Source organism: Heterodontus francisci, chromosome 1, assembly GCF_036365525.1.
Source record: "Heterodontus francisci isolate sHetFra1 chromosome 1, sHetFra1.hap1, whole genome shotgun sequence".
Lineage (NCBI taxonomy): Eukaryota > Metazoa > Chordata > Chondrichthyes > Heterodontiformes > Heterodontidae > Heterodontus > Heterodontus francisci.
In genome coordinates this window covers 137,644,279-137,667,310 of record NC_090371.1, presented here as the reverse complement: position 1 = coordinate 137,667,310, position 23,032 = coordinate 137,644,279, and the positions used below count along the sequence as shown (strand labels likewise).

The 23,032-nt window shown below is 45.2% G+C and overlaps 1 protein-coding gene across 4 annotated transcripts in view; it reads right to left on the bottom strand.

The window, feature by feature from the left end:
* The window catches only part of pds5a (PDS5 cohesin associated factor A), a 312,001-nt gene that overhangs the window by 53,909 nt on the left and 235,060 nt on the right, over nt 1-23,032 (bottom strand). For all 4 annotated transcript variants that reach the window (XM_068036537.1, XM_068036525.1, XM_068036541.1 and 1 more), the window contains exons 20-23: nt 20,163-20,286; nt 19,395-19,553; nt 12,224-12,292; nt 11,859-11,995 (exon numbers count right to left, since the gene is read on the bottom strand). In XM_068036537.1, coding sequence (XP_067892638.1) covers nt 11,859-11,995; nt 12,224-12,292; nt 19,395-19,553; nt 20,163-20,286 — 489 coding nt within the window. The remainder of the gene's footprint in view (nt 1-11,858; nt 11,996-12,223; nt 12,293-19,394; nt 19,554-20,162; nt 20,287-23,032) is intronic.

Sequence of the window (23,032 nt, the reverse complement as noted above, 5' to 3'; positions counted from 1 at the left end):
ACCTTGTTCGTATGAACCTACCTATTGCAGACTCATATGTTCGTAATAGTGGCAGGAGTGACCACAACATCGCCCTTGTAGAGACAAAGTGGTGGTGGGTGGGAGGGCAGGTCAGTCATTTATAAATGCTCATGAGACCTCGTGCCTCAAGTTTTAACAGACTTTCAGAATTAACTGCTGCAGGCCATGTTTTCCAGAACTTGGGTAACCTGGCAGCTGAAGGGGAAGCGAGATTCAGCAGCGAAGTGTCTTTCCAACACTGCTTGTGGGCCAGCAGGAGTGCATAGCCCAGGCACCGCACCCCCACCCCCAAGTTAACCTGTTTCCCTCCCTGCGATTGGACTCTCTCCTCAACATATGCCTCTTCCCCCCAACCCTGGTTTCCCACCTAAACCTCCGCTCTCCGTCTGCAGCCTTCCTACTGACAGTTGATTGGCTGCTGGTGAGACAAATAATTCAAACAAGGTCTTGTCATTAAATTCAGCAGGATCTCAACAATAAACACATTTCCCACCCGCCACAAACCACACCATCAGGGCAAACATCTCATCTTTGCTGTGAGGACAGCGCCACACCACCAACAGGCTAAATGGGATGGATTCAAAGTAGTGATGCAGGTTAAAAAGCCCATTAAAAAAAGTCAACAAAGCACTGGGCATCCATGAAGTGCTGTGGGCCATCTGAAGAAGAATTATATACCACCACAAACTGTAACTTAACGGCTCAAGATGTCCGAACTCCTCCATCAAGTTGGGTGATCAACCCTGGTTCAATGTGGTATTTAGAAGGATGCAGTGTGTTAAAGGACAAGTTGGGAGCTGCACCAGGCATAACTCAGAATGAGCTATCAGCCTTGTGAAATTGTAATACAGGGTGACCTACGGGCTAACCACCAGACGTAGCAGGCTACAGACAGAACTAGCAGTTCAACAATTCACAGACAAAAGCGAAGCTCTGTAGCATTATGACATCCAGTTGAGTGGTAGTGGACAATTATGGCAAAAAGAAGCTTTGTGAACACGCTTATCTACAACCATGGAGAAGCACAGCACGAGTGTAAGAAGACAAGGCTGAAGTGTCTGCAAGCATATTCAGCTGACAGAACTACTCCTGAGAACCGTCTGAGGTCCCCACGATCATTAATGTCAGTGTCCAGCCAATTTAGTTTACTCCACATGACACTGATTATGGCTAAGTGCATTGGACACAGCAAAGGCTATGTTCCCTGAAAATATCTCAGCTGCAGTGCTGAATACCTGTGCACCAGTTAAGCTATTTCAATCCACATGAAACTGGCATCTACACAACAATATGAAATATTGCTCGTGTATATCACATACAAAAAGCAGGAAAATCTAACCCAGTCAATTCTCGTCTTTTACCTCTTCATAAATCAGCAGCCAAGTATATAAGATGTTAACATAGGAACACAGGAGGAGTAGGCCATTCAGCCCATCAAGCCTGCCCCGCCATTCAATATCATGGCTTATCATCCACTTCAATACCTTTTTCCCACACTACCCTCATATCCCCTTGTCATTTGTATTTAGAAATCTGTCAATCTCTGCTTTAAACATACTCAATGACTGAGCTTCCACAACCCTCTGGGGTAAAGAATTCCAAAGGTTCACAACCCTCTGAGTAAAGAAATTTCTCCTCATCTCTGTCCTAAGTGACAGGGGGGGTGGGACCCAAAGTAGTAGTCTCTCCGATGAGATAGTTGAGGCAAATGTAGAGGTTAAAGCAAGCAAGTCCAGTAGGCAGGCCAGGCAGGGACAGGACAGGGAGCATGGAAGGTCTGGTAGGCTAAACTGCATTTACTTTAATGCAAGAAGCCTTACAGGTAAGACAGATGAACTCAGTACATGGGATTGTGATATTATAGCTATTACGGAAACGTGGTTGAGGGATGGGCAGGACTGGCAGCTCAATGTTCTGGGTACCGATCCTTCCGGCGTGACAGAAGTGGAGGTAAGAGAGGAAGGGGAGTTGCACTATTGATTAGGGAGGACATCACGGCAGTACTTAGAGAGGATATCCCGGGGGGAACGTCCAGCAAGGCCATATGGGTAGAACTTAGAAATAAGAAAGGGGTGATCACTTTGATGGGATTATACTATCGGCCCCCCAATAGTCAGAGGGAAGTGGAGGAGCATATATGTAGGGAAATCACAGATAGGTGTAGGAATTATAGGGTTGTAATAGTAGGTGATTTTAACTTCCCTAATATTGACTGGGACTGCCTTAGTGCTAAGGGATCAGCTGGGGAAGAATTTGTTGAGTGTGTCCAGGATAGTTTTCTGAAGCAGTATGTGGATGGCCCTATTAGAGAAGGGGCTACACTCGACCTCCTCTTAGGAAATGAGGATGGGCAGGTGGTTGATGTGTCAGTGGGGGAGCACTTTGGGACCAGTGACCAGACCTCTATTAGCTTTAAGAGAGTTATGGAAAAGGATAGGACTGGTCCTCAGGTTGAAGTCCTAAATTGGGGGAGGCTAATTTCGATGGCATCAGACAGAACTCTCAAAAGTTGATGGGAGAGACTGTTTACAGGTAAAGGGACATCTGGCAAGTGGGAGGCTTTTAAAAGTGAGATAGGAAGAGTTCAGGGCCGCCATGTTCCTGTTAGATGCAAGGGCAAGGCTGGCAAGTTTAGGGAACCTTGGTTGACGAGGGATATTGAGGGTCTGGTCAGGACAAAGAAGGAGGCAGCTGGGATCAAGCGAGTCCCTCGAGGAGTATAGGGGATGTAGGACTACACTTAAGGAGGAAATTAGGAGGGTGAAAAGGGGCCATGAGATTTCCCTGGCAGATAAGATAAAGGAGAATCCTAAAAGATTCTATAAGTATATTAAGAGTAAAAGGGTAGCTAGGGAGAGTAGGTCCCCTTAAGGATCAGTGTGGCAATCTACGTGTGGAGCCACGGGAAATGGGCGAGATCTTAAACGAATATTTCTCGTCCGTATTTACCGTGGAGAAGGTCATGGAAGCTAGTGAGTTCAAGGGAGGGAACACAGATATCCTGGAGAATATCAACATTACAAAGGAGGTAGTGCTGGTGGTTTTGAAGCGCATTAAGGTGGATAAATCCCCAGGGCCTGACCAGGTGTATCCTAGGATGCTATGGGAAGCAAGGGAGGAGATTGCTGGGGCCCTGGCAGAGATTTCTGTATCATCGTTAGCCATGGGTGAGGTACCGGAAGACTGGAGGATAGCTAATGTTGTGCCTTTATTTAAGAAGTGCAGCAGGGATAAGTCAGGGAACTACAGGCTGGTGAGCCTTACATCAGTGGTGGGAAAGTTATTGGAAGGGATTCTGAGAGACAGGATTTATATGCATCTGGAAAGGCATGGTCTGATTAGGGATAGTCAGCATGGCTTTGTGCATGGGAAATCATGTCTCACGAATTAGACTGAGTTTTTCGAGGAAGTGACCAAGAGGATTAACGAGGGCAGGACGATGGACGTTGTCTACATGGACTTTAGCAAGGCCTTTGACAAGGTGCTGCATGGTAAGCTGGTCCAGAAGGTTCGAACACATGGGATCCAGGGTGAGCTAACAAATTGGATACAAAATTTCTTGGTGATAGGAGGCAGAGGGTGGTAGTGGAGGGTTGTTTTTCAGATTGGAGGGTGGTGACCAGTGGTGTGCCGCAGGGATTGGTGCTGGGCCCTCTGTTGTTTGTCATATATATTAATGACTTGGATGTGAATGTAAGGGGCATGATTAGTAAGTTTGCAGATGACACCAAAATTGAGGGTATAGTGGACAGTGAAGATGGTTGCCTAAGGTTACAACAGGGTATAGATCAACTGGGAAAGTGGGCAAGGGAATGGCAAATGGAATGTAACGCAGACAAGTGTGAAATGATGCATTTTGGGAAGTTAAACCAGGGCAGGACATATACAGTGAATGGCAGGGCCCTGGGGAGTGTTCTTGAGCAGACACACCTTGGGGTGTAAGTACATAGTTCCCTGAAAGTGGCAACACAGGTAGACAGGGTGGTGAAGAAGGCGTATGGCATGCTTGCCTTCATCGGCCAAGGCACTGAGTACAAGAGTTGGGACGTCATGTTACAGTTGTACATAACGCTGGTTAGGCCGCATTTGGAGTACTGTGTGCAGTTCTAGTCACCGCACTACAGGAAAGATGTGATTAAGCTAGAGAGGGTACAGAAAAGATTCACAAGGATGTTGCCTGGTTTGGAGGGCTTGAGTTATAAAGAGAGATTGGATAGGCTGGGTCTGTTTTCCCTGGAGCGAAGGAGGCTGAGAGGGGACATGATAGAGGTATATAAAATTATGAGGGGCATAGATAGGGTAGACAGCCAGAGTCTTTCCCATGGTAGGGGTGAGTAAAACTAGAGGGCATAGATTTAAGGTGAGGGAGGAGGTTTAAAGGGGATCAAAGGGGTAAACTTTTCACACAAAGAATAGTGGGTATCTGGAATGAGCTGCCTGAGGAGTTGGTGGAGGCAGGAACAGTAGCGACATTTAGGAGGCATCGGGACAGGTACTTGAATGAGCAAGGCATAGAGGGATATGGAATTAATGCAGGCAGGTGGGATTAGTATAGATTGGCATTATGGTCGGCATGGATGTTGTGGGCCGAAGGGCCTGTTTCTATGCTGTACGACTCTATGACTTCCCCCTTATTTTGAAATTGTGTCCCCTGGTTCTAGACTCCCCAATCAGGGGAAACATCTTAGCTGCATCTACCCGGTCTATTCCTTTAAGTATTTTGTAAGTTTCAATGAGATCACCTCACATTCTTTTAAACTCTACAGAATACAGGCCCAGTTTCCCCAATCTCTCTTCATAGGACAGTCTCCCCATCCCAGAACAAGTGTGGTGAAACTTTGTTGCACTCCCTCAATGGCAATAGTATTCTTTCTAAGGTAAGAGGACCAAAACTGCACACAGTGCTCCAGGTACAGTATAACCAAGGTTCTATACGATTGAAGCAAGACTTCACTACTCAAATTCTCTTGCGATAAAGGCTCACATACCATTAGCCTTCCTAATTGCTTGCTGCACCTGCATGTTAGCTTTCAGTGACTTAATGACAAGGACACCAAAGGTTCCTTTGTACATCTACACTTTCTAATCTCTTACCATTTAAGAAATACTCTGCACATCTAATCCTCCTACCAAAGTGGATAACCTCACATTTTTCCACATTATATTCCATCTGCCATGTTCTTGCCCACTCACTACGTCTGTCCAAATCCCCCTGAAGTCGCTTTGCATCTTCCTCACAACACACATTCCCACCTAGTTTTGTGTCATGCATGAACAACAGTGTCAAGAAGCAACATCTGCTCACTAACAACCTGGTCAGTGAAAATTAGCTCAGGTTCGACCAGAACGACTCAAATGCAAAGCCTTGATCCAGACTTGGAGTCTGGAAGGCTGTAAAGTGCCTGACTGTAAGTTGAGGCGCTGTTCCTCGGACTGATGTTGAGCTTTATTAGAACAATATAGGAGGCCAACGACAGAGAGGTCAGAGTGGAAGTGCAGCAGAGAACTTAAATGACAGGCCTGCATTTAACAATTTCAGATCATAAACTCCGTCCCCATTTTTAACAGATAGCAGCTGCTGGTAATGATTCTGCTATTTCCATTTACAAACTCCTATAGATGTAGCGTTTGTTACTTTACTTTTCTACTTTTCCCATTACTGTATCCTTTTGTCTTGCACACTTTTGTCATTTAATCTCTCCTGCCTTCCACTCCCTTTTGCTCTTCCCCCATTCCCACCACCCCCACTCCTTCCCCTGCCTCAGTAATTGCTTAAAACCTGTTACAACTCTGTTTTTAGTTCTCGTGAAATGTTAACTCTGATACTCTCTCTAAAGATGCTGCCTGAACTGTATTTCCAGTATTTTCTGTTTTTATTTCAGATTTTCAGCATTCACAGTATTTTGCTTTTGTACTGAAAGTGGTATACAGGTAAAAAAAAGTAATCAAAGCAGTTAATGGAACATGGTCTTTAACTCACTGGAATTCAAAAGTGAGGAAATGATGTTTTCATTGCACAGAGCCTTGGTTAGGCCCCATCTGGAGTATTGCGCTCAGTTTTGGGCACTACAGCTCAGAAAGGATATATTGGCTTTCAAGGGAGTGCAGATTCAACAAAATGATACCAGGGCTTCTTTTTTCATTCTTTCACAGGATGAGGGCGTTGCTGGCTCGGCCAGTTTTTATTGCCTATCCCCAATTGCCCTCGAGTAGATGGCGGTTAGCTGCCTTCCTGAACTGTTGCAATCCATGTGGGGTATGTACACCCACAGTGCTGTGAGGAAGGGAGTTCCAGGATTTTAACCCAGCCACCATGAAGGGACGGCAATATAGTTCCAAGTCGGGATGGTGTGTAGCTTGGAAGGGAACTTGCAGATGGTGGTGTTCCCATGCATCTGCTGCCCCTGTCCTTCTAGGTAGTAGAGGTCACAGGTTTGGTAGCTGCTGTCGAAGGAGCCTTGGTGAGTTGCTGCAGTGCATCTTGTAGATGGTACACACTGCTGCCATTGTGCATCAGTGGTGAAGGGAGTGAAAGTTGAAGGTGGTGGATGGGGTGCCAATCAAGCAGGCTGCTTTGTCTTAGATGGTGTCGAGCTTCTTGAGTGCTGTTGGAGCTATGCAACATCTATGCAAATGGAGAGTATTCCATCACACTCCTGACTTGTGCCTTGCAGAAGGCGGGCAGGTTTTGTGGAGTCAGGAGGTGAATTACTTGCCGCAGTCTTCCCAGCCTCTGACCTGCGCTTATAACCACAGTACTTATATGGCTGGTCCAGTTCAGTTTCTGGTCGATAGCAACTCTCAGGATGTTAACAGTGGGGGATTCAGTGATGGCAATGCCACTGAATATCATGGGGAGATGGTTGGATTCTCTCTGGTTGCAGATGGTCATTGCCTGGCACTTGTATGGCACGAATATAACTTGCCACTTAACGGGCCAAGCCTGAATGTTATCCAGGTCTTGCTGCATATGGACACGGACTGCTTCGGTATCTGAGGAGTCGCAAATGGTGCGGAACATTGTGCAATCAGCAGCAAACATCCCCATTTCTGACCTTATGGTGGAGGGAAGGTCATTGATGAAACAGCTGAAGGAGGTTGGGCCTGGGACACTATCCTGAGGAGCTCCTGTAGTGATGTCCTGGGACTGAGATGATTGACTTCCAACAACCTCAACCATCTTCCTCTGTGCAAGGTATGACTCCAACCCGCGAACAGTTTTCCCCGATTCTCATTGATTTCAATTTTGCCAGGGCTCCTTGATGCCACACTCGGTCAAATGCTGCTTTGCTGTCAAAGGCAGTCATCTCACCTCACCTTGAGTTCAGCTCTTTTGCCCATGTTTGGACCAAGGCTGTAATGAGGTCAAGAGCTGAGTGGCCCTGGCGGAACCCAAACTGAGCATTGGTCAGCAGGTTATTACTAAGCAAGTGCCACTTGATAGCACTGTCGATGACACCTTCCATCACTTTGCTGATGATCGAGAGTAGACTGATGGGGCGGTAATTGGCCGGGTTGGACTTGTCCTGCTTTTTGTGTACAGGACATACCTGGGCAATTTTTCACATTGTTGGGTAGATACCAGTGTTGTAGCTGTACTAGAACAGCTTGGCTAGGGGCATGGTCAGTTCTGGAGAACAAGTCTTCATTATGATTGCTTGAATATCGTCAGGACCCATAACCTTTTCAGTATCCAGTGCCTTCAGTCATTTCTTGATATCATGTAGAGTGAATCGAATTGGCTGAAGACTGGCAACTGTGATGTTGGGGACTTCAGGAGGAGGCCGAAATGGATCATCCACTTGGCACTTCTGGCTGAAGATGGATGCAAATGCTTCAGCCTTGTCCTTTTGCATTGATCTGCTGGGCTCCCCAATCATTGAGGATGGGGCATTTGTGGAGCCTCCCCCTCCAGTCAGTTGTTTAATTGCCCACAACCAGATGTGGCAGGACTGCAGAGCTTAGATCTGATCCGTTGGTTGTGGGATCGCTTAGCTCTGTCTATCGCATGCCACTTCTGCTGTTTGGCATGCATGTAGTCTTATGTTGCAGCTTCAGGCTAACACCTCATTTTTAGCTATGCCTGGTGTTGCTCTTGGCATGCCCTCCTGCATTCCTCACTGAACCAGGGTTGATCCACCAGCTTGATGGTAATGGTAGAGTGGGGGATATGCTGGGCCATGAGGTTACAGATTGTGGTTGAATACAATTCTGCTGATGGCCCACCACACCTCATGGATGGCCAGTTTTGAGTTGCTTGATCTGTTTGAAATCTATCCCATTAGCACGGTGGTAGTGTCACACAACACGATGGAGCGTATCCTCAATGTAAAGCCAGGACTTCGTCTCTACGAGGACTGTGAGGTGGCCACTCCTACCAATACTGTCATGGACAGATGCACCTGCGACAGCTGGATTTACGAGGACAAGGTCAAGTAGGTTTTTCCCTCGTTGGCTCCCTCACACCACCTGCCACAAACCTAGTCTAGTAGCTACGTCCTTTGGTCAGTAGTGGTACTACCGAGCCACTCTTGGTGATGGACATTGAAGTCCCCCACCCAGAGCACATTCTGTGCCGTTCCCACCTCAGTGCTTCTTCAAAGTGGTGTTCAACCTGGAGGAGTACTGATTCTTCAGCTAAGCTGGGCGGGGGAGGCGGGAGGGGGTGAGGTGAGGGGGTAGTCGGCGGTAATCAACAGGAGGTTTCCATGCCAATGTCTGAACTGATGTCACGATACTCATCAAAGCCAATGTTAAGGACTCACAAGGCAACTCCCTCCCGACTGTATATCACTGTGGGTATGGCCAGTCCAGGGATAGCGGTGGTGCTGTCTGGGACATCATATTCATGGAATCATACCTTACAGACAATGTCAGGCTGTTGCTTGACTAGTTTGTGGGACAGCTCTCCCAATTTTGGCACAGGCCCCCAGTTGTTAGTAAGGAGGGCTTTGCAGTGTCAACAGGGCTAGGTGTGGCACTGTCGTTTCTGGTGCCTAGGTCGACACTGGATGGTCCATCCAGTTTCATTCCTTTTTGACTTTTCTCTCGCAGTTTGGTACTGCTGAGTGGCTTGCTAGGCCATTTCAGAGGGCATTTAAGATTCAACCACACTGCTGTGGGTCATATGTAGGCCAGACCAGGTAAGGGCAGCAGATTTTCTTCCCTAAAGGACATTAGTGAACCAGATGGGTTTTTATGACAATGGTTTGGTGGTCACCATTGCTGAGACTAGCTTTTTTTTAAATTCCAGATTTATTAGTTGAATTTAATGGTGGGATTTGAACTCATGTCCCCAGAGCATTAGCTTGGGCCTCTGAATTGCTAGTCCAGTGACATTAGCACTACGCCACGGCCTTCCCTAACTTAAAAGGTTAATTAATGAGGACAAGTTGCATAAACTTGGCTTGTATTCCCTTGAATTTAGAAGGTTGAGGGATAATTATTCGAAATGGTTAAGGATTCAATAGGTTAGATAGAGAGAAACTATATCATTGAGTGGGGGAATCCAGACAAGAGGGAGTAATCTTAAAATTACAGCAAGACCCTTTCGGAGTGAAATCAGGAAGCACTTTATCACAAGAAGGGTAGTGGTAACCTAGAACTCTCTTCCACCAAAAGGCTGTGAATGCTATGTCAACTGTAACTGTCAAGACTGAGATCGACAGATCTTTATTTGGTACAGGTATTAAGGGGTACAGAACAAAGGCTGGTAAATGGTGTTTAGGTACAATTCAGACATTATCTAACTGAATGGCCTACTCCTGTTCCTACGTTTATAGTGATCAGGAAGATTCTCAGAAGTGGAATCTTATTTCTAGGAAGTCTCTTAGAAAGAATCTTGATCCATTCCATTTCATTATTTTCAATATCTGGCACCAGAAGCTAATGCCTGGATGACCGAAGAAAAAGTATCTAAAATTCAATTCATGTGTAGCTTTGCAATGAAATAGAGTGACCCAGGATGATGCATCACTTACAGGAAAATGGAGATTAGCTTGCACTCCAACTTCAAAGTTTTGAGGCATGTGCTGGAAGATACTGTGCAAATGCTAATTCCTGAGCATGAATCAGTCAGTACTTTAGAAAAAGACAACATCTTGGATTAGTTTCAATATTCCACATTTGATTCCCGATGCTGTTATCTATAGAGTAACTTGATCTCCAACCACACTGGTGCAGAGTGATGTTCTCCTTGTCTTCATTTAATAGCGTCTAAAGTATTCATAACCCATGCACATAACGATGGCATGTTGGAAAGCAAGCATTAATTGTGAGCATGTTGCTTAGATGCATCTCTGGCACATCTTGAACCTAAATGCAGGCATCAACCAATGCCAGTAGCAATTTAAACAGAAGGTTTAAAGGTCTGGAATTCCTTCTCTAAACCTCTCTCCTCCGATAAGACGTTCCTTAAAACCTACCTCTTTGCTTATCCGCACTAATATCTCCTTAGATAGCTTGGTGTCAAATTTTGCTTTATAACACTCCTGTGAAGCGCCTTGGGACATTTTATTACATTGAAGGCACTATACAAATACAACTTGGTGTTATTAGTTGATGCAGAACTCAACTAAAGAACTCAAAAACAAAAATATTAATAACTTCCAGCATCAGATTGTGGTATTACACTCATGACTATACAAAACAATGAACATGTATTTTCAAAATTATACAAGCAACTTGACAAAAGGATCATGAGCTACTTAAACACAGTAACTTTTCTTTTGATGTATATAAACAGAAGATAACGATGCCTGATGACGAAGACGAAAATTCAATCACAAAATAAGTTTTTTTATACAATTAGTGATGAGAAGGGATTGAGTAAGTGCAGCAGTTGAACAAAGAAAAATCCTACGATCCTTTAACGACATCCTATGAGATTGCACCAAAGGTAAATTATCTCTTTCAAAGACAGCCTATTTCCACCTCTAACCTCGACCGACTCTGCCTCACCTCAACTGTTGCTGAAACTCTCATCCATGTTTTTGTTACCTCTCGGTTTGAGTATTCCAATGCACTCCTGGCCAGTCACCCATCTGTTACCCTCCGTAAACTTGAGGTCATCTAAAACTCTGCTGTCTGTGTCCTTACTCGCACCAAGTTCCGTTCTGACATACACTGGCTTCCAATCAAGCAATAAAATAAAAGCAAAATACTGCAAGTCTGAAATAAAAACAAGATATGCTGGAAATACTCAGCAGGTTTGGCAGCATCTGTGCAGAGAGAAGAGTTCTGATGAAGGGTCACTGACCTGAAATGTTAACTCTGTTTCTCTCTGCACAGATGCTGCCAAACCTGCTGAGTATTTCCAGAATTTCTTGTCTTTATTCCAATCAAGCAATGCCTTGTTTTCAAGTCCATCCATCCATGGCCTTGCCCGTTCCCCATCTCCAGTATCTTCACCAACCCCACAACCTTCATATAATTCTGGCCTCTGAAACACCCCTGTTTTTAATTGTTCCACAATTGGTAGCCAATGCCTTCTGCCAAGGCCCTAAACTCTGGAATTCCCTCCCTAAACCTTTCTGCCTCTCTACCTTTCTTCCCTCCTTTAAGACGCTCCTTAAAACCTACCTCTTTGACCAACCTTTTGGTCATCTGCCCTAATATTGCCTTATGTGGTTCAGTGACAAATTTTGCTTTATAACGCTCCTGTGGAGTGCCTTGGGACATTATATGTTAAAAATGCTATATAAATACAAGTTGTTGCTCTTGTGCTGCAATCTTCTCTGATTTCTCAGCTTCAGTGAATCATATAACTTCATTATATTTATTAAAAAGTTCATGATTATGTACAGGAGAAAAATTTAAATTATTCTGAGCAAAATTACCTTATCTTTTTCTGTTCAGTTAAGTCACCCTCACTGACCAGCATGGCTGATAGCAGCCGAAGCGTAGAATTTGCAGATTTGGATTGGTTGTTCTTCATCCCTAACAACCATCGTACCAATAGCTTAATGGCCTGAACCTAATGAAAAGCGTTGGAATTATGGCATTACATATACACAGAATTTGTTTTGCAAATATAGACAATCGGTAGACATTTTTGACCTTTTTTGTTCTTATGTGATCATAACTGATCAGAAAATAGCAACTTCTGACTAATGTTTTCATTGTTATGTATTGAATACGCAGATGTATACAACTTTACAATATTAGGCTTTCCAATAGTTTTAACCAGTAATAGGTAGCGTACCTTTGCAAGCACTTCTGGAGAGACTTCATCATTTGGAGTCCACAATTTACCATTTTTTCCTCCAGGGAACTAGAGAAATTGGATGTTAACATTTATTTGTATATAAAGGAATATAAATGAATAAAATTATCTATTCAATAATTAACACTGTCAGCTGGTGGTATAATCATGGGTTGTATTCATTTCCCTGAAAAGACTCGTTATATCACTCTGTAACTTTTGCTAATCACATTAATTACAAGTAGCCCATCATTGCAATCACACCATAGCATCCATTTGCAACGATGATAATTCATGGTGGGGTAAGTTTCCAAGATTAGCATCTTATCCAAGTGGCCATTCTTCAGGTGTTAGTCAAGACAATACCATTAAAATTGGCCCTGATCTTGTTTTCATCCATAGCCACACACATACACTTCCAGCATGGGTGTAGGTTAGAGACCAGAAGTAGGACACCAGACTGATTTTTTTTTTAAGTGACACAAAGGCCAAATATCTCCCAACAGCTGCTCTGAATGAGATCGGTCAGCACAGATTCAGATGCTTTTTTGTTTACATGGGCTGATAACATATCAAGTCGCATTTTAAACTTTGATAACACAGAAACAAATAAAATATGTTAAGAACTAACCGCTGGGTTTGATCATTTGCTACAAACAAAAGGGTTAAAATCTATAAATTTTCTTAGCAAGTGTATTCGAGATTGAGTACACCTTTTGGTTCAGAAGATCATAAAATTGTTACAGCACAGGAGGCCCTTCGGTCTATCAAGCTTTCACAAGGGCAATGAGGGATGGGCAATAAATGCTGGCCTTGCCAGTGACGCTCAGATCCCAAGATCAAATTTTTACAAAAGCCCGTGCCACCTCCCTTCAAGAGTAATTAGCTAGTCCCTCTCCACTGTCCTTTCCTCGTAGTCCTGCAAATTTTTTCCCTTCAGGTGCTTATCCAATTCTCTTTTTAAAGATGCGATTGGATCAGCCTCCACCACATCTTCAGACAGTGCATTCCAGATCAAACCATTCACTACGTAAAAAAATTCTTCCTCATGTTGCCTTTGATTCTAGTCAATGGGAAGTTTCTCTCTATCCACTCTGTCTAAAATCCACATGATTTTGAACAGCTCTATTAAATGTCCTCTCAATCTTCCCTTCATTAAGGAGAACAATCTGAGCTTCTCAAATCTATCCATTAAATGAAGTCTCTAATCCCTGGAACCATTCTCGTAAATCTTTTCTGCACCTTCTCCAATGCCTTCACATCCTTCCTAAGGTACACTGCCCAGAATTGGGCACAATACTCCAGTTGAGGCCAAACCAGTGTTTGATAAAGGTTCATCATAACTTCCTTGCTTTAATACTCAATACCTCTATTTATAAAGCCCAAGATCCTTTCTAACTGCTTTCTCAACCTGGTCTGCCAACTTAACAATTTGTGCACATAAACCTCCAGGTGTCTCTGTTCCTGCACCCCCTTTAGAATTGTACCCTTTAGTTTATATTTCCTCTCCTCATTCTTCCTAGCAAAATGCATCACTTCACACTTCTCTGCGTTAAACTTCATCTGTCACACGTCTGCCCATTTCACCAGCCTATGTCCTCTTGAAGTCATTCACTTATCCTCCACTCAGTTCAATATACTGTCCCATGTACATTCTTATAGTCATTTGGCAGGACAGAACTTGAGTATTGCTGAAATTAGAGACATATTGTTGAAGCTTTTCAACTTACACTCATTAGGACATCCGCAAGAATACCAATGTAAGGGAAAACAACAACTTTATGCTGTATGATAAGAGAGTGCTGACTGGTTGGCAAGTGAACTCTGATTGGCAGGGGCATTGGGGAATGCACTAATTTATGGTGACTAACAGTTAACTACCAGTTGATATATATCACAGGGTTCTCTGTATGAGCTGCCCAAGACACACAAAAGTGATGTCCCTTTACGCCCTATCTTATGTATGACCGGTTCTGCACAACATGAAAGGAAGCGTTATGCTAGGCCCCCACCTGCCAAGAATGAGGCACATTAATTTTGTCATGAACATTGATTTTTAACTGTTGTTGGAGCGAGGAAATGACTTGTTAAACAGATCAGCCGTGGCTGAAAAAAAACATTTACATACTAACATACATTGAAGGTGCGGAAGAGCATTCCAGGGCCTGCTAAGGAGGATACAATCCACAAGGGCCAGGACTGGTTCAACCAGCTGGTCAGAAGACTACCTGGCTGTTCTAGGGTTTTCTTTTGAACTGGCCGCAGAGAGTTTGAAGGCAGAGTGTCTGTTGGCTCCTGGACTGAGAAGATCGCTCTCCTGTCTGCTCCCATCTCTTTCTCACAAGCCTCTGAATCCACTGCAGACACATGAACCCCAAGAGAGAAAAGTCTCCTACAGCAAACAAGGTTTAAGAAGAATACTGGGCCCCAATGAAAAGCAAGATCTAACTACAATCAAGGACTATACAGTGAGCTCGAAGAACCGAAACAACAACTCTTCAGATATTGCCTCAAACTTTTCCACTTTATTTATCTTCTGCTCTTTTCTGTCTCTATTTGTATGTGCGTATCCCATATGCATGTTGGCGTGGACGCGTCATGTATCCGTAGGCATTAACTGAACTGGAGTTTAAGTTTAATAAATTTCAACTTTTCTTCCTTAAACCCGAGAAAGCTTTTTTGTGCTGGTTTCTTTGCCTTATAATTGGAAAGCGGTGAACAAGGATTCACCAAGGGGGAGCTAAAAAAAAGTGTATTTAAAATTAAATCCGGTTACAATAAAACCAGGTGAAGGCTGAGAGGGACCCCTAGACACCTTTCTCACCTGGTCAAAACAGGAAGCTATAGATATTTGCGCTGTAGCACTATATCATGGTGATCTAGACCCGGCACCATTGTGTGAATCAGTTTTCATTGAACTTATGAACTCAGCAACTTGCGCAGTTGAGTTGAGTTTTAACGACACCATGTATGCCCAAATAGATGGTGCTGCCATGGGATCTCCTCTAGGCCCAGCTCTCGCAAACATCTTTGTTGGGTTCCATGAAAAATGTGTCTTTGAGGAAATGACTTCTAATCTCCTACCTCTTGCATATTTCTGATATGTCGATGATACGTTTGCTATATTTGAATCCGCTGCTGCATGCAATAATTTCCTTACATGTCTTAATGGACTCCATCCTGCGCTCAAATTCACCTTTGAAATGGAGCAGTCAAATGAGCTCCCTTTCCTTGACGTATTAGTTGAGAAATCTGCTAAGGGGCTCTATACCACTGTCTACCGTAAACCTACCTTCACTGGTCAATACATGCGTTGGGATTCTTACAGTTCCACATGCTATAAGATTGGCCTTATCGGCAACCTCGTATATAGGGTCCGCACCATTTGCTCACCATGCCAGCTTGCTGCTGAAATAGGGCGAATCAAAGACATCCTGCGTGACAATGGCTACCTTGATCAGATTATTTCTTGCTGTATATTGCGCAAAATTATGAACGGGCCTAAAGCTGCAATTTTCGGCCCTGAAAAGTGCCCAGTCTACCTCAAATTACCCTGAAAGGGTAATGTATCCCAAAACTTTTGAGCAACAGGTGAAGCTAGCTGTTTCACGCTGCTACTATGCAGTAGCAACACGTGGTGTTCGCCACTAACAGGATGCTGCCGTCAAGCCAAAAAGACATCCTGCCTATCGCACAAATGAGTAATGTGATATATGAATTTCAATGCCAGTGTGATGTTAGGTATATAGGCCATATGTCCCAAAGACTGGTGGATCGTATCAAACATGTCCCCTCCGCTGTTTGCAACGGGCAAGGTACAGGCCGTACCCAACCAGCCGGTGCTTGCAAAACTCAAAACACAGTGTCCAACATTAGATGTGATTCCATGATTGGACAACATTTGCTAAATAATCCTGTGTGCTAAGAATTACGCTGACAACCAATTTAAGATTGTCAGTAGGGCTCACAGTGTGGCACATTTGCTTGTATTGTAAGCTACATTTATTAATGCATGGGGCCCTAATCTTTGCAGACAGAAAGAACATGTACAAACATTGCGCCTGTTTCAGCTAAACAAAATAAATGACAGCCATTTGCTGGTTCATTCCTCAGGGCAATGCCTTGACCAGAGTCAATCTGCCTGGTTTAAATTTCAAACAAAGCCTGGCAGTTAACTGACAGTCACGGTAAACTGATGCATTCTCCATGCCAATGCCTCTACCAATCAGAGTTCACTTGCCAACCAATCAGCACTCTCTTCTCAGACAGTATAAATGTGTTTTCCCTTACATTGGTATTCTTGCAGATTGTCCTGATGAGTGCAAGACAAAAAGCTTTGACAATATGTTTCTATTTTCATCAATACTCATTAATATATATTGAGGAAAGCAGTGGTCCTAGTTAAAACCCCTGGAGACCACCACTGTGTACTTTCTGAAAAATGACCGTTCAACACTACCGACCCCTAGTGAATTCCACTATATTCCTTCTTCCAGTCTGAAAAGCAACAATTCACCAATACCCCATTTCGTGTCACTCAGCCAACTTCATATCCATGCTTTCACTGTCCCTTTTATTCCATGGGCATCAAATTTGCCTGCAAGATTATTATGTGGCACTTTTTCAAGTGCCTTTTGGAAGTCCATGAACACCACATCAACCGCATTATCTTCATCGACCCTCTGTTAGCTCATCAAAAAGTTGAACCAAGTTAATTAAACACGATTTACCTTTAACAAATTCATGCAGGCTTTTCTTAATCAATCTACACTTGTCTAAGCGACTGTTAATTTTTTCCTGGATTATCGTTTCTAAAAGCTTTCTCACCACCAAGGTGAAACGTCAGACCTGCAGTTGCTAGGTTTAGCCTTACACCTATTTTGAACAGGTGTAAACACTTGCAATTCTCCAATCGTCTGGCACCACCCCCATAGCTGAGGAGGATTGGAATATTATGGCCAGTACCTCTGCAATTTCCACTCTTATTTCCCTCAGCGTCCTTAGAGGCATCCCATCTAGTTTTGGTGACTCATTACCTTTAAGTGTAACCAGCCTTTCTAGTACCTCCTTGATCAATTTTTAGCTCATCCAGTATCTCAAATACCACCTCTTTTGCTACGACTTTGGTAGCATCTTCTTCCTTGGCAAAGCACTCATTTAGTACCTCAGCCATGTCCCCTGCCTCCATGCAAGGGTCTTCTTTTTGGTCCCTACTTGGCTCTACCCACCCTGTTACTACCTTTTTATTATTTATAAGTCTATAGAAGACTTTTGAATTCCCTTCCACGTTAGCTACTCATACTCTCTCTGTCTCTCTCATTTCCTTTTTCACTTCCCCCCCTGAACTTCCTATATTCAACTGGTTCTCACTTGTATTATCAACCGATCATCTGCCATACATCCTCTTTCTCTGCTTCATCTTACTCTCTATCTCTTTCAGCATCCAGGGGGCTCTGGCTTTGGTTGCCCTGCCTGTCACCCTCACAGAAATGTACCTAGACCATACCCAAATGATCTTCCCTTTAAAGGGGCCAGATCCATTCTCAACCCACTGATATTGGCCCACCTCCAATTAAGTATTTTTACTCTAGATTGCTCCTTGCCCTTTTCATAGCTAATTTAAACCTTATGATTCTATGATCATTCTTTCTTAAATGTTCTCCTACTGCCACTTGACCCACCTCATTCGCCAGAATTAGACCCAGCAATGCCTCCTTCCTCATTGAACCAAAAACGTTCTGATCAAGAAAATTCTCCTGAATACACTTCAGAAACTCTTTTGCTCCTCCGCCCTTTACACTATTAATATCTCAGTTTATATTACGATAATTGTAGTCCCCCATTATCACTACTCTAGTTTTTGCACTTCTCTAATTTTCCTGCAAATTTGGTCCTCTATATCTTTCCTCCTAGTTGATAGCCTATGGAATACACCCAGTAGAATAATGACACCTCTATTGTTTCTTAACTCAAACCAAACAGATTCTGTCCTTGACCACCAGCCCTCACCCCCGCCACCCCCAACCATCCTGGACATCCTCTCTCTTCAGCACTGTAATGTTCTCCTTAATCAATAGCGCTACCCATCCTCCTTTCTTGCCTGAGCACCTTGTACCCAGGAATATTTAGAATCCATTATCACCATGACATCAGATTCCCATGTGGCTATTTGCACCTCCAGCTCACCAACCGTACTTGCCATGCTTTGTGTGTTCATATACATACACTGTAAACCTAATTTAGACCTTAGACTGTGGGAATACACTTAATCCTTGGCTTGAATGGCTGGGTAGAATACCAACAAATTAATTTTACCACTCAATCCTGATCTACCAACGGATCAGTTGGATTATTAATTTTCCAATGTTTTTATAGTTATGCCAGTGAGATCACTGAGCATTAACATGACATATCACGTGTAGTGGGTAAGACATCTGCATGTAGGTGAAGAACCTATACATTTTTCAATTTATATTGGGATCACAACTTAATGAGTGAAAATTGATATAACAAGCATCAGATTTACTGATAATACTGAATGTTTAATTTTTGAATTTCTACGAAAGTCCCTAGAATATTTAAACAGTTTGCCACAAGACCCACATAATAGGCTTGCCAGCAAGGTTGAAGGCCATGAAATGAAAATTTAAACACTTGCACTGACTGAAGTGAGATAGGTTTGTAAAAATCTGGCAAATGTTTCTAAGCAACAGTAAATGAGTAACACATTGGCCCTGAAGCTCCTCAGACTTCCTGTCATCATGCTGCCTTTACTTTGTCGGAAGTACAGCAGCAAAAGCATATACATATACAGACACTGTTTCCACCACAATAACCACGAAGTTAAAGCAGTGTAATGGGAGAAGGTCTGAGCAAATTCAAGATTATTTCTGGCAGATTCATTAACAAGATAAATCGATAGTGCTGAATAAACCAGTTTCAATGGAAAACCAACAAAGGATGAGGCAAGTATATCTGAGTTTAATATGATGAACTATTTTTAACCTAAGGTGACAAACTGGGATTCAAAAATTTCACAATTTAAATGTTAATATTTTTTGAAGAAGAACAAAACAAAGCAAGCCATCATGGTCATCATAAACATGAAAAAATAACTCGAATTTTAGCATTACCATAAAAATTGTTTGGGAAATGCACAAACTTGACATACCCTATCATTCATAAGCAAATCTTTGACAATAAAATTTGCAACCACTGACTTCATTGGAGAGGCAAACTGATCTGGTGCCAACATAGCAATGTGTCCTAAGGAGACGAGTGGTGTTATCAGCTGCTCTGGGGTGTCAGCATTTAGGCTTTTGCTTAGTGGCTGGAGAAAACAAAGGGTACATACACAGAATTTACAAAATAGTAAATTTCAGAAACTAAGGACCTCAATAGCCCATTGAAAATGCTTGCTTGTCTCTAATTTTAAATGCTCAATAAAGCCACAAAGATTTATGCAATAATTTGAGTAGCTCAGATCTTAACCAGACTAAAATTCTTTCCATTACATAAAAGGCTATTGACATTTTCAAATACAAACTTACAAATTCAGGTTAAGCCAGATAGCTTTCTATTTCTTATGGACGATATAGATGGATTCAACATTGGACATTTAAGTCAAAGACATGAGTCTGAATCCCAACTTGGATTTTTCAAAACATCTATCTCATTACTGCTCACATCAGCAGATGATGAAGTAGTGATCTATAAGCAAAATGGACACTCAGATTTTTAAAAATCATTTAAAACTCATATTTTGGTCTCGGTAAACTGACTACCATTACCCTTCATGAACTTTCAATGAAATGCTCCATCAAACAACATACTTCAAGACGTTTTGGAATACTATTAATGCTCTCATCTGATCACACCTTTATGTACAGCTTGCGCAAAGAATAAAGCACAACTAACAAAAAAAACTGAGTTCAGATACCTCAAAGATCTGTGCCAATTGTACTTCTTTGTTTGTGAAGATGGCATGAATGCAGTGAACGGCTTGCTTAGCCTGGCGAGGCGTACCTCTCTTTGCTTTCTGATGCAGGATGGGAATGAGTGTGCTGCAACAAGATCAATAATTGCCTTATTGATTAATAACATTTTTGTAAGGTGAATCTAGCCGTACTGCAAATTTCTAAGTTTGAAATTTTAATTTCCTTAACTTCTATCACTCGTCTCCCTCCCAGCAATGGTTAAGTTTACATAAATTCAGAATTGGTCTACCTCATCCTTTCAACACTGTTCATTCGCTACATACAAGTGAATAGGCCATCAGCCAGAGAAAAGATGATCCAGCATGTAACGTAGAATCATAGAATGATACAGGACAGAGGGAGACCATTTGTGCCTCCACCACCTCTTTGAATGAGTTTAGTTCCATTTCCTTGCTCTTGCCCCATATCCTATAAATGACCCCCTAAGAGTATTTATTCAATTTGCTCTTGAAAGTTATTATTGAATCTGCTTCCACCATCCATTCAGGCAGGCACTGCAGATCACAACTCAATGCATGAAAAAAAAATCTCATCTCACCTCTGGCTCTTTTTGCCAATTATTTTAAATTTGTGTCCTCTGATTACTGCCCTTCTGCCATTGGAAACAATTTCCCTCAGTAAAACATTCTGAATACCTCTAATAAATCTTTCCCTAATGTCTCTGCTCTCAGGAGAACCTCAGCTTCTTTAGTCTTTGCACGCAACTGATGACCCACTTCCCTCATACCATTCTAGTAAATCCTGCCTGCACCATCTCCAACGCCTTGACTACCTCCCAAAAGTGTGCTGCTTGAAATTGGAAATGATACTCCAGCTGGGGACTAAACTATTAAAGTTTAGCATGCCTTCTTTCTTTTGAAGTCAAGGATCCCATATGTTTATCAGTTATCTCAACTTATATTACCATCACTGGGTCTCTCGGTTTCTGCACCCCTTTTAAAATTGTACCATTTAGCTTATATTGATTCTGGTCATTGCTCCTACCAAAATTCATCACTTCACATGCATGCAAGGGACACAACCTTAGTCAGAGCAAGAGGGGGAGAGAGAGAGGAAGGAGGGGAGAGAGGGAGAGGGGGGCGGGCAGAGAGGGAGAGGGGGGCGGGCAGAGAGGGAGAGGGGGGCGGGCAGAGAGGGAGAGGGGGGCGGGCAGAGAGGGAGAGGGGGGCGGGCAGAGAGGGAGAGGGGGGCGGGCAGAGAGGGAGAGGGGGGCGGGCAGAGAGGGAGAGGGGGGCGGGCAGAGAGGGAGAGGGGGGCGGGCAGAGAGGGAGAGGGGGCGGGCAGAGGGTGGCGGTGGGTGGCGGCCAGAGGGGGGGGCGGGCCGAGGGGGGGGCGGGCCGAGGGGGGGGCGGGCCGAGGGGGGGGCGGGCCGAGGGGGGGGCGGGCAGAGGGGGAGGCGGGCAGAGGGGGAGGCGGGCAGAACGGGAGGCGGGCAGAACGGGAGGCGGGCAGAACGGGAGGCGGGCAGAGAGGGAGGGGGCGGGCAGAGAGGGAGGGGGCGGGCAGAGAGAGAGGGGGCGGGCAGAGAGAGAGGGGGCGGGCAGAGAGAGAGGGGGCGGGCAGAGAGAGAGGGGGCGGGCAGAGAGAGAGGGGGCGGGCAGAGAGAGAGGGGGCGGGCAGAGAGAGAGGGGGCGGGCAGAGAGAGAGGGGGCGGGCAGAGAGAGAGAGGGCGGGCAGAGAGAGAGGGGGCGGGCAGAGAGAGAGGGGGCGGGCAGAGAGAGAGGGGGCGGGCAGAGAGAGAGGGGGCGGGCAGAGAGAGAGGGGGCGGGCAGAGGGGTCGGGCGGGTCGTGATAGTGGGGGGAGAGGAAGTGGGGGGGAGAGGAAGTGGGGGGGAGAGGAAGTGGGGGGGAGAGGAAGTGGGGGGGGAGAGGAAGTGGGGGGGGAGAGGAAGGGGGGGAGAGGAAGGGGGGGAGAGGAAGGGGGGGGAGAGGAAGGGGGGGAGAGGAGGGGGGGGAGAGGAAGGGGGGGAGAGGAAGGGGGGGGAGAGGAAGGGGGGGGGAGAGGAAGGGGGGGGGAGAGGAAGGGGGGGGAGAGGAAGGGGGGGGAGAGGAAGGGGGGGGAGAGGAAGGGGGGGGAGAGGAAGGGGGGGAGAGGAAGGGGGGGGGAGAGGAAGGGGGGGGGAGAGGAAGGGGGGGGGAGAGGAAGGGGGGGGAGAGGAAGGGGGGGAGAGGAAGGGGGGGGAGAGGAAGGGGGGGGAGAGGAAGGGGGGGGAGAGGAAGGGGGGGAGAGGAAGGGGGGGAGAGGAAGGGGGGGGAGAGGAAGGGGGGGGAGAGGAAGGGGGGGGGGAGAGGAAGGGGGGGGGAGAGGAAGAAGGGTGGGGAGAGGAAGAAGAAGGGGGGGAGAGGAAGAAGGGGGGGGGAGAGGAAGAAGGGGGGGGGAGAGGAAGAAGGGGGGGGAGAGGAAGAAGAAGGAGGGGAGAGGAAGAAGGAGGGGAGAGGAAGAAGGGGGGGAGAGGAAGAAGGGGGGGAGAGGAAGAAGGGGGGGAGAGGAAGAAGGGGGGGGGAGAGGAAAAAGGGGGGGGAGGAAAAAGGGGGGGGAGGAAAAAGGGGGGGGAGGAAAAAGGGGGGGAGAGGAAGAAGGGGGGGGAGAGGAAGAAGGGGGGGGAGAGGAAGAAGGGGGGGGAGAGGAAGGAGGGGGGGAAGGGGGCGAAGAGAGGAGGGGGCGGGAGAGGGGGGGGGAAGAGAGGAGGGGGGGGGAAGAGAGGAGGGGGCGGGAAGAGAGGAGGGGGCGGGAAGAGAGGGGGCGGGTGAGAGGGGGCGGGTGAGAGGGGGCGGGTGAGAGGGGGCGGGTGAGAGGGGGCGGGTGAGAGGG